Source organism: Leucoraja erinacea, chromosome 21 (assembly GCF_028641065.1).
Source record: "Leucoraja erinacea ecotype New England chromosome 21, Leri_hhj_1, whole genome shotgun sequence".
Classification (NCBI taxonomy): Eukaryota; Metazoa; Chordata; class Chondrichthyes; order Rajiformes; family Rajidae; genus Leucoraja; species Leucoraja erinaceus.
This window is the reverse complement of record NC_073397.1, coordinates 36,934,948-36,947,504: the sequence shown is the minus strand read 5'-3', so window position 1 is coordinate 36,947,504 and position 12,557 is coordinate 36,934,948. Positions and strand designations below refer to the sequence as shown.

The window sequence follows — 12,557 nt, the reverse complement described above, 5'->3', positions numbered from 1 at the left end:
ATACAGCGTGGAACCAGGCCCTTCGGCCCATCGAGTCTATGCCGACCAGCGATCCCCGCATATTTACTATCTTACACACACTAGGGCCAATTTACATTTACACCAAGCCAATTAACCCACAAACCTGCACGTCTATGAAGTGTGAGAGGAAACTGAAGATCTCGGAATAAACTCACGCAGGTCACGGGGAGAACGTACAAACTCCGTACAGACAGCACCTGTAGTCGGGATTGAACCCGGGTCTCTGGCGCTGCAAGCGCTGTAAGGCGGCAACTCTACCGCTGCACCACCGTGCCGCCCATGTAGTCTCTGTTGTCAAGGGACTCTTGACGCCAGTGTTGGTGCTCTCATTATAACCATGTGGTGTAATGCATTCCACTTCCACGCCCTCATCCTCCATCTTTCCCACAACTGCCTTCCTCCCTGGTTTATGGGCAGCATTTTAGTTCAGCGTTCTGCTCGCCAGTCAGTGCTGCCTTCTCTGGTCCTCACGGTTCTCCCCCCCCAGCTCTCTGGGCTTCTCATCTCTCTCTGTCCTCGGCTCGCTCTCTGGTGACTGAAGTCTACGTGACCCAGCTCTGAGCCCAAACCTTCGTTTCACATTCTCATTCCACTCAGCTCGATGCTGGCTTTTTTGGATTTTTTTTAAACTTTTGCTCCAGTCTTCCCTGCAATCTCTGAAAATTCAATGTAACCTTTCCATGATTTAAGTTGGTAAGTGGAGCAGTTTCCTCATTTCTTGAGTGGTGCTGCAAATCACAATCAATACCTCCCTCTGACACTTATCTCCGGGGACAAAGAAAGTCTAACCATCAAGCCTATCGAATTCTCTCTTCAATTTCCTCTTATGGCGCTTTGAACGAAAATTAGGATGGAGCTCTGACATTTCCAGCAAATTATAGGGTTTTTTTCATACATGCATCATCGCAGTTTTGGCTTTTTCTCGATATATAACCATCTGCCCATCATAAACCATCCTCACCCGTATCCACCAATCACTCTCCCGGCTTTGGCCTGCCCCTAGCAGCAGAGTGCTGGAGTAACTCAGCGGGTCAGGCAGCATCTGCGGAGAACTTGGATAGGTGACGTTTTGGGTTGGGACCCTGATTGTGTGGGGTGGGGGGGGTTACTTCTGGATTTTTTTCCTTCTGCGTACACCGCATCTGCAGTTTCTTGGTTACACGTTTGTCCTGCCCCTCCCCTCGTCAGCTTTCCTCCCCCCCTCCCCCAGCAAAATCAGCCTGAAGGAGGGTCCCGACCCGAGACATCACCTATCCATGTTCTCCACAGATGCTGCCTGACCCACTGAGTTACTCCAGCACTCTGTGAAATGTCACCTATCCATCCAGCACTCTGTGAAACGTCACCTATCCATGTTCACCACAGATGCTGCCTGACCCACTGAGTTACTCCAGAACTCTGTGAAATGTCACCTATCCATGTTCTCCACAGATGCTGCCTGACCCGCTGAGTTACTCCAGCACTCTGTGTCTATCTTCCATGAAGTTAGACGATGTTTAATGAGATAACTGCTCGCTCCACTTACCTACCTCCGCTTCCCCTGCTTCTGCACGGATGCTGGTTTCCACGGCTACTGCTGGGAGCAGACAGTATCCCACATCCATCCCCGCGAGTTATCACCACCTCCTGCCCACAACCAGCCGTCTCATTGACACAGATAGCAGCCATTTAGCACACTCCTTAAGGGCATCCTCAACTCCTTTCACATTGAGCGCGTACTATTTTAAGATATCGTTATTATTCACTCACAAGCTGTCAGAGTCAGCATTTAATGCCCATTCTCAATCGCCCACCAGAAGCTGCAGTGTTCAAGTTCGATATAAATAAAAAACAAATGTTGAAAATGCTATTTAAGAAGGAACTGCAGGTACTGGAAAATCGAAGGTACACAAAAATGCTGGAGAAACTCAGTGGGTGCAGCAGCATCTATGGATCGAAGGAAATAGGCAACGTTTCGGGCCGAAACCCAAAGGGTTTCGGCCCGAAACGTTGCCTATTTCCTATTTCCTATCGCCTATTTCCTTCTCTCCATAGATGCTGTTGCACCTGTTAAGTTTCTCCAGCACTTTTGTGTACCTGCTGAAAATACTAGTCGGACAGTTGGGGATAGCGATATATTTTCAGGTCAATGTTGACATGAGGAACTGCAGATGCTGGTTTACAAAAAAAGGACACAAAGTGCTGGAATAACTGAGCTTCTCTGGAGAACAGTTCCTAAGAAGGGTCTCAAGCCAAAACATCATCTACCTACTTTGTTTTCTATGCTGCCCAAGCCGATCAGATAATACTATATATTAATACAATTGTCAAACTCAAGTGTAATAGGTAGAGCAAAGGGGAAGACCTAAGGTGCAATACTATCCTGAAGATAGGCACAAAAAACTGGAGTAACTCAGCAGGACAAGGTGCATCTCTGGAGAGAAGGAATGGGTGACATGTGGGGTCAATAGACAATAGGTGCCTGACCCGCTGAGTTACTCCAGCACTCTGTGAAACGTCACCTATCCATGTTCTTCAGTACCCCGTTCCTGCCTTTTCCCCATATCCTCTGACTCCACTATCTTTAAGAGCCCTATCAAGCTCTCTCTTAAAAATATCCAGAGAACCGGCCTCCACCCCCCTCTGAGGCCGCGAATTCCACAGATTCACAACTCCCTGCGTGAAAAAGTGTTTCTTCATCTCAGTTCTAATTGCCTTACCCCTTATTGGCCCACATATACCCCAAATGGCCTACTCCTGCACCTATTGTCTATTGTCTATTATTCTTAAACTGTGGCCCCTGGTTCTGGACTCCCCAAACATCGGGAACATGTTTCCTGCCGCCAGCGTGTCCAAACCCTTAACAATCTTATATGTTTCAATAAGATCCCCTCTCATCCTTCTAAATTCCAGAGTGTACAAGCCCAGCCGCTCCATTCTCTCAGCATATGACAGTCCCGCCATCCCGGGGATTAACCTTGTAAACCTACGCTGCACTCCCTCAATAGAAAGAATGTCCTTCCTCAAATTAGGGGACCAAAACTGCACACAATACTCCAGGTGTGGTCTCACTAGGGCCCTATACAACTACAGAAGGACCTCTTTGCTCCTATACTCAACTCCTCTTGTTATGAAGGCCAACATGCCATTCCCTTTCTTCACGGTCGAGGCTCAGACAGCCACAATGCATTACTATTCTTCTATGCTTCTACGCATACAGTTTAATTAACTTGTATTTATTTAATTTTAGTTGTTCAATGCTAAACACAGTTTAAATGTGTTTATTTTGCATCAACTGAGGCTTTGTTTAAGACAGGCCATTAATCACTTCTGAAAGAGGTGATTAACTTATCTCTGACCAGCTGAGAGTTTTAAGGCCTGTCCCACATGCGATTTTTTCGGCAACTTGCCAACACCCACCATAGTCTCAGCAGGTGGCCGAAAACTTGCAACATGTTGAAAATCCAGCGGCGACAAGAAAAGGTGCGACTCTTTGGGCGGCTACACACGACCATACACGACATGTCGACACGTGACGCCTGTATGTTCGAGAGTTTCGGATACCCGCTGCGACTATGACGGGTGCCGGCAAGACGCCGAAAAAAACACATAAGTGGGACAGGCCCTTAACTGTGGCAGATAAACAATAGACAATAGATGCAGGAGTAGGCCATTCGGCCCTTCGTGCCAGCACCGCCATTCAATGTGATCATGGCTGATCATCCCCAATCAGTACCCCGTTCCTGCCTTCTCCCCATATCCCCTGATTCCGCTATCTTTAAGAGCCCTATCTGATGACAGATAAACAATTGTACAGATTAAACGATCAGTGTCATACACTTGGAAGTGTCGAGTGGTGGTGGACATAAGTGGTGCTCGGGGAAATGGGAATTGTGTTTACTGGGGCACTTGTTATATATTTAACCATCGGGTCTGGGAACTGAGAGTCAACATTCAAACACAAAGCACAGGGGAATTACACACTCGTACACAACCTAAACCCTGCAAATTGGAAATAAAAACAGAATTGCTATAACTGCACAGAAGCCCAGGTAGCGTCTCTGGAGACGAAACCGAAAAAACCCCCCCATTTAAAACAAAAGTAGAAATTGGAACTGCAGATGCTGGTTAGATACAAGAAAGACCCAAAGTTCCCACCAACAATCACCCAACAGGCAGTGAACTAAATACACCATAATCATAACCTGTCCCACTTTCACGACCTAATTCACGACCTCTGCCGAGTTTGCCCTTGACTCATACTTGCAGCATGGTCGTCACGAGGTCGTAGGAGGTCGTAGGTGGACTGTGATGCTAGTCGTAGGTACTCGTGGCATCAAGTAGGTCGGGGCGTTTTTCTAGCCTGATGAAAAATGTCCACGAGTAAAAAAGGTTGTGAATTAGGTCGTGAAGGTGGGACGGCCCTTTAGCTGCCTATTTCTTTACCGTCTCTATAGTATGTACAATGAGTTACACTTATAGACGGTTTACATGCAGAGTGCACCCGTTCAAATTTAATTGCCAATCCAAACTATATTTTAAAAAATGAGACTAATTTGTTCGAGCAGCAAGAAACAAAAGGAGCAAGGATTTAGAAGCAACTGCCAATTTATGAAAATCTCAATAGGGCGTTGCACTCAGTTGGGTTGCGTTTAGTTTATTGTCACGTGTTTGTCATTCACAGTGAAAAGCTTTTGTTGCGTGCCAACCAGTCAGCAGAAAGACAATGCATGATTACAATCGATCTACAGTACATACAGTAATATATATATATATACGGAAGATAGACACAAAATGTTGGAGTAACTCAGCGGATGCGGCAGCATCTATGGAGCGAAGGAATGGATGACATTTCGGGTCGAGACCCATCTTCGCACTAGTTAGGGATAAGGGAAACGAGAGATATAGACGGTGATGTGGAGAGATAAAGAACAACGAATGAAAGATATGCAAAAAAGTAACGATGATAAAGGAAACAGGCCATGGTTAGTTAGCGGTTTGTTGGGTGAAAACGAGAAGCTGGTGCAACTTTATTTATTTATTTATTATTTAATCAAAAATATTTATTAAAATATTAAAATAGTATTTACAATACAATAAAACAAAACACCACCATAATACAATATGAAACAAATATGCTAAGCAACTGCTAAACAACTATATTGCAATCCTTGTCCAGGATACATTCAACCCCCCTCGGTGCCCAGCGGTCACGGAACTCCCTCAGGATGAAGCTGGTGCAACTTGGGTGGGGGAGGGATGGAGAGAGAGAGGGAATGCCGGGGCTACCTGAGGTGAGAGAAATCAATATTCATACCACTGGGCTGTAAGCTGCCCAAGCCAAATATGAGATGCTGTTCCTCCAATTATATACACTGTATATATTAGCAAGTGGCTCTCTAGACTGGGAGAAGAGCTTTCAGTTACGTTTAGATGACTCGGCACAATCAACTCTGTTTTGTCTCACTAACTCAGTGTGGCCAGTTGAACCACAGAGAGTCAGCTTGCATACTATCCCTTGTATGTGGACGCTTCAGTGACTGTGTGAATCCTGTGTGTCCTTAACTCGTTCACTGAGTGCCCTCTATTCTTGTCCTGCCTCAGGTGAAATGTTGCAGGTATTGGCCGGACGACACGGAGCTGTACGGTGATATCAAGGTGACGCTGGTGGAGTCTGAGCCCTTGGCTGAGTACGTCATCCGAACATTCACTGTCCAGAAGGTAGGCAATGTCTACATGTAACTGCTGACTTACAGCGCCAGAGACCCGGGTTCGATCCTGACTACGAGTGCTGTCTGTACGGAGTTTGCACGTTCTCCCCGTGACCTGCGTGGGTTTTCTCCGGGTTTTCCGCTTTACTCCCACACTCCAAAGACGTGCAGGTTTGTAGGTTAATTGGCTTGGTGTATGTGTAAATTGTCCCTAGTGTGTAGTGTGTTAGTGTGTGGGGATCACTGGCCGGCATGCACTCGGTGGGCCGAAGGGCCTGTTTCCGTGCTGTACCGTTGTATGTTCAGACATAGTAATAATTCCTTTTTTTTAAACCAACAATAATTGATATAACTACAATAATATGTACAATAATAAATGATTCAAAACAACACCCACGACCACAATACAAGCAAAACTAATATTCTAAAATTACTAAAGATAGATACAAAAAGCTGGAGTAACTCTGTGGGCCAGGCAGCATCTCTGGAGAGAAGGAATGGGTGACATTTCAGGCCTTCTTCTTCTTGCGTGTGGCGTGCACAGCTTAAAGTTGTAGGACAACTTGTTCTATTTCATCTTATTTGATTGTGCTCGCCCGGTTGATGCATTCGTCGAAACAGGGCGGACCACGTGAAGGTTGCAATCTCCCAGCCCACGTTTCAGGTCGAGACCCTTCTTCAACTTTTCGTGTCTCTCTCCGGTTTAAACCAACATCTGCAGTCCCTTCCGACACATTTCTTAAATTACTATTTCCCCCATCCTTGGTAGACAAAAATGCTGCCTCACCCGCTGAGTTTCTCCAGCATTTTTATCTACTTATTTTTTCAGCATCTGCAGTTTTTTCTTAAACATTTCCCCATCGTTCTTGAGGATACATTCCACCCCCCCCAGTGCCAGCGGTCCAGGAAATCCTCCATGACTCCCGTGGACAGCGCGTAGTCCCTCTCCAAAACAACCCGGGCGCGGATATAGCCCTGAAAGGTAACAGCTCCTGCATGGAACTGTGGAGTGACAAGACCACGATGTGCTGTGGAACAACAGGCCGCTGCCCTCTGGTGGAACATGTCAGAAGTTTTTGATGGTGCAGAAATACAGAAGTTCACAAACAATTGCATCAGCCGGGCGATTTGTCACGGTGCTTATTGCAGGGCTGAGAGCTGGATGGCCCACAGTAACTCAGCCAGGTGAACCGTCATTGCTGACAGAGTATTGAGCAAGGTACTGTCAAGAAAATAATTAAACCCAACCAGATTCTCACATTTTCCAAACATCAATTAATTAATTAATTGATTGATTGATTAATAAGTTTATTGGCCAAGTATTCACATACAAGGAATTTGCCTTGGTGCTCCGCCCACAAGTGACAACGACATACAGTCACAGTTAGGAATGATACATAAAATATTAAACATTTTATAATAAAACACTATCGATTAAACATGTGAATTACATAAAATACCAGAGCAAAAATCTGCATAGAGCTGTAAAAACCAATGGGCGATATAAACATAGAAACATAGAAACATAGAAATTAGGTGCAGGAGTAGGCCATTCGGCCCTTCGAGCCTGCACCGCCATTTAATATGATCATGGCTGATCATCCAACTCAGTATCCCGTACCTGCCTTTTCTCCATACCTTCTGATCCCCTTGGCCACAAGGGCCACATCTAACTCTCTCTTAAATATAGCCAATGAACTGGCCTCAACTACCCTCTGTGGCAGAGAGTTCCAGAGATTCACCACTCTCTGTGTGAAAAAAGTTCTCCTCATCTCGGTTTTAAAGGATTTCCCCCTTATCCTTAAGCTGTGACCCCTTGTCCTGGACTTCCCCAACATCGGAAACAATCTTCCTGCATCTAGCCTGTCCAACCCCTTAAGAATTTTGTAAGTTTCTATAAGATCCCCTCTCAATCTCCTAAACTCTAGAGAGTATAAACCAAGTCTATCCAGTCTTTCTTCATCAGACAGTCCTGACATCCCAAGAATCAGTCTGGTGAACCTTCTCTGCACTCCCTCTATGGCAATAAAGAGGAACAAAGGCAGACACAATATACTGGAGCAACTTACATCTGCTTCTATCAAACAATCTGCCCATCAGGGAACCCCCTGGTCTGACGTCATCTGCCAGCCGTGATTTGTCCGGCCCCCAGTCTCAAGAAGAGTCCCGACCCAAAATATCACCTGCTCATGTTCTCCAGAGATGTTGCCTGACCTGCTGAGTTACACCAGCGCTTTGCGTCTGCCTTTCGTTGTGCTTTAATAAACAAGCATCTGCAGTTCCTTGTTGTAAATATACAAAGAGGAATTGTATATAGACTCTAATCTATCAACTCCATTTATTGTTGAAATTAGCATTGACATGAGATCAAACTTGTCTGCCTGAGGCCTTTAATCAACGCAGAGTCAGAGCTTCTTAGCTGAATTAGCCACCGAGTTTCCCCGGCAGTTTGAGTTTCTCTCAAGGTTAAAGCGTCTGTAGATTCTTGTGTCTCTACCTGTTTCCAGTCTTATTCACGTTCGTATGGATGTGATGAAATAAAAGAATGTTGTGTGCAAGAAAACAAAGGTTTGTTTGAAGCTGAACATCCCACATGTGTCAACTTTTATTCCTGATAGAAAGGTAACCACGACATTCGGGAGATTCGACAGTTCCACTTCACCAGCTGGCCTGACCACGGAGTGCCCTGCTTTGCCACCGGCTTATTGGGCTTTGTGCGACAAGTCAAGTTCCTGAATCCAAACGAGGTTGGCCCCATTATTGTGCACTGCAGGTATGTGTTGGGCTAAGCCTGCAGTTATCAATGAATGAATGAATGAATAAGTTTATTGGCCAAGTATTCACATCAAGGAATTTGCCTTGGTGCTCCGCCCGCAAGTGACAACATGACATACAGTGACAGTTAGGAATGACACATAAAACATTAAACATTAATAATAAAACATGTGTATTGATTAAACATGTAAAATACCAGAGCAAAAGGAGGCTGCAGATTTTTGGTTGTTGAGTAGAGCTACTACTCGTGGAAAAAAGCTGTTTTTATGTCTGGCTGTGGCAGCTTTGACAGTCCGGTGTTGCCTTCCAGAGGGAAGTGATTCAAAGTGTTTGTGGCCAGAGTGAGAGTGGTCAGAGATGATCTTGCCCGCTCGCTCCCTATTATAGTGGCAGTGATACTCTGTACCAACGTACAGTGACATTCATTTTAGTAAACAGTTCAGTACGAGTATCGCTGTACACAAGCACTTAGATACATCGTAGGTAAGCATCTCAGATACAGTACAAGTGTACAGTAGTCGTACGCTGAGACAGTGTGCAGAGTCACCAGTTTGACACCATTTTTAAGTCCCAGTTGTGATCAGTGCAGGGATCTTGTCCTGACCATGAAGGCCTGATTATGTACTTATTGCATGCGTGTTGTGTCTGTGTTGTGTCTCAGGCTAAGCATGCGGTTCAGTCATAACCTTCGCCATGATAAGTGCAGCTGGTAGAGCTACTGCCTCGCAGCGCCAGAGACCCGGGTTCGATCCTGACCTCGGGTGCTGTCTGTGTGGAGTTTGCAGTTTCTCCCTGTGACCTCGTGGGTTTCCTCCGGGGGCTCCGGTTTCCTCCCACATCCCAAAGACGTGCAAGTTTGTGGGTCCCTCTGTAAATTGCTCCTAGTGTGTAGGGAGTGGATGAGGAAGTGGGATAACATAGAACTAGTGTGAACGGGTGATCGATGGTCGGCATGGACTGGGTGGGCTGAAGGGCCTGTTTCCATGCTGTACCTTGCAATCAAATCAGTTAGTTAGTGGACATTGCGGTTATTGTGTTGTTCACACTGAAAAGCTCTTCTCTTTTCGATATTATTATCACAACTTTGACAATCAGAAATTTTTCCCAGAAAGTTAAAATCAGTCTCGAGGGCAAAGTTTAAAGGAAATGTGCTGGGCTCGTTTCATACAAAGAGGGTGGTGGGTGCCTGGAACGCACTTGCAGGGTGGTGCTGGAGGCTGACATAATGATGGTATTTCACTGACTTCTAGATAGATACATGGATATGCAGGGGATGGAGGGCTGTGGATTACATGCAGGCGGATAAGAGTTGGTCAATAGACAATAGGTGCTGGAGTAGGCCATTCGGCCCTTCGAGCCAGCACCATTATTTAATGTGATCATGGCTGATCATCCCCAATCAGTACCCTGTTCCTGCCTTCTCCCCATATCCCCTGATTCCGCTATCTTTAAGAGCCCTATATAGCTCTCTCTTGAAATTGTCCAGAGAACCGGCCTCCACCGCCCTCTGTGGCAGAGAATTCCACAGACTCACCACTCTCTGTGAGAAAAAGTGTTTCCTCGTCTCCGTTCTAAATGGCTTACCCCTTATTCTTAAACTGTGGCCCCTGGTTCTGGACTCCCCCAACATCGGGAAATTGAATGGTGGTGCTGGCTCGAAGGGCCGAATGGCCTAGTGCAGCACCTGTTTTGTATGTTTCTATGTTTCTAAGACTGGAGGGTCGGGTTGCCTCTTGCTGTGTGTTGCTGCTCCAACATCTCGGTCACCTTGTGCCCCTACAGTGCGGGTGCAGGACGGACGGGCTGCTTCATAGCCATCGACATCATGCTGGACATGGCGGAGAGTGAAGGAGTCGTGGATGTGTATAACTGCATCCGGGAGCTGCGATCACAGCGGGTCAACATGGTGCAGACCGAGGTACCTCACACTCCTCTCATTGTATACACTGTCAATTACTGCCTAGTATTCAGCACGGCCACAGTACATTCCACCATTCCAAGTTGTCTGTTTACTTGCTGTGACTCTCCAATGTCAAGAAGCTGCAGGCCCTTCAGCCCACTCTGCCCATGCCGGCCCGGATACAGGCCCTTCAGCCCACTCTGCCCATGCTGGCCGGGTTGACATAGTGAAGTTGTTCTGAAGGGGCAGTTCTTTCATTCAGAGGGTAGACACATGCTGGTCACGGTAGCGCAGCGGTAGAGTTGCTGCCTTATAGCGAATGCAGCGCCAGAGACCCGGGTTTGATCCCGACTACGGGTACTGTCTGTGTGGAGTTTGTACGTTCTCCCCGTGACCTGCGTGGGTTTTCTCCGAGATCTTCGGTTTCCTTCCACACCAAAGACGTACAGGTTTGTAGGTTAATTGGCTTGGTAAATGTAAACATTGTCCCTGGTGTGTGTAGGATAGTGTTAATGTGCGGGGATCGCTGGTCGGCGCGGACTCGAAGGGCCTTTTTCTGCGCTGTATCTCTAAACTAAACTAAACTGCCTGACCCCCTGAGTAACTCCAACTCAGCGAGTCAGGCAGCATCTCTGGATAAAAGGAATAGCTGACGTTTCGAGTCAGAAGTTACTCGAGAATTTTGTGTCTGCATTCGGTATAAACCAGCATCTGCAGTTCCTTCCAATTAATTCTCCTCCTAATCCTAAACCGAGATATAGTCAAAGGCTTTGTTTGCAAGCAATGATCACACAGACCATTTATAGATCCAATCCGTTCAAACTCAAGTACAGTGGGCAGAGCAAAGGGGAAGATACAGAGTCTAGTTCTCAGCATTGTAGCACATCAGTTCCAAGTCCAATGTCCACAATGGGGTAGAGGTGAATCGGACAGTACCCTGGCTGATGGAAGGACCGTTCAGAAGCCCGATAACAGAGGGGAGGAAGTTGTTCCTGAGTCTGGTGTCACATGTTGGGCAGAAGGGCCTGTTTCCTGCTGTATCATTTATATTCACAATTCACATCAATTAAAAAGCAACTTCAACTGGAGGAATTAACAGGCACTTGGACAGGTCCATGAATAGTAAAGGTTTAGACAATAGACAAGAGGTGCAGGAGTAGGCCATTTGGCCCTTCGGGCCAGCACCGCCTATCAACATGATCATGGCTGATCATCCACAATCAGTACCCCTGTTCCTGCCTTCTCCCCATATCCCCTGACTTCGCTATCTTTAAGAGCCCTATCTAGCTCTCTCTTGAAAGCATCCAGAGAACCGGCCTCCAGAGAACTGAGGCAGAGAATTCCACAGACTCACAACTCACAAGAGAGAGTTAGATAGAGCTCTAGGGGCTAGTGGAGTCAAGGGATATGGGGAGAAGGCAGGCGACGTTTCAGGTCGAGACCCTTCTTCAGACCCACCTCCCCATTCCTTGTCTCCAGAGATGCTGCCTGTCCCGCTGAGTTACTCCAGCTTTTTGTGTCTATCTGTTATGTTTTGCTGTTTCCGCGACGGTCTTGTGGTGACACTGACATTTACCTACCTAATAGCATTTGCATAGTAATATGCACTTGGCTTCCAAAAGGTAATTCATTGTGTGAAGTACTTTGAACTTGTATAATGACATGGTAAGACATTGTGTGAATGCGGGAAGGATTGTGTTTATTGTAACAAGCGGAGAGAAGCACAGAATATTAATGGGCAGAGACAATATCAGTAATAAAGTCACAATGCTTGTGGCACTAATGGCCTTTTCACTTGGATGAATATATAGATTGAGAAGAGATAATCAGTTTGATTCGCTAAGGTAGTTTTCTAATTAAAATAAATATTGATAACTGGGGATTTATTCCATATTTTTCGGCTCGATGTGTCTGTTGATGGAGATGGGAGGGGAGGCATTAAGTCACAGAGTCGTACAGCACAGAATCAGGCCCTTCGGCCCAACTAGTGGGAGAGTCTAGAGATAGAGGCCATCACCTCAGAATAAAAGGACGTACCTTTAGAAAGGAGATGAGGAGGGATTATTTTGGCCAGAGGTGGTGAATCTGTGGAATTCATTGCCACAAGGGGCTGTGGAGGCCAGGTCAGTGGATATTTTTAAGGCGGAGATTGGCAGATTCTTGATTAGTAC

At 46.2% G+C, this 12,557-nt stretch overlaps 1 protein-coding gene across 4 annotated transcripts in view; it reads left to right on the top strand.

Annotated features, from left to right (window-relative positions):
* Positions 1–12,557, top strand: part of ptprt (protein tyrosine phosphatase receptor type T) — a 540,461-nt gene that overhangs the window by 508,961 nt on the left and 18,943 nt on the right. For all 4 annotated transcript variants that reach the window (XM_055652682.1, XM_055652681.1, XM_055652684.1 and 1 more), the window contains 3 exons: positions 5,605–5,721; positions 8,330–8,484; positions 10,269–10,404. In XM_055652682.1, coding sequence (XP_055508657.1) covers positions 5,605–5,721; positions 8,330–8,484; positions 10,269–10,404 — 408 coding nt within the window. The remainder of the gene's footprint in view (positions 1–5,604; positions 5,722–8,329; positions 8,485–10,268; positions 10,405–12,557) is intronic.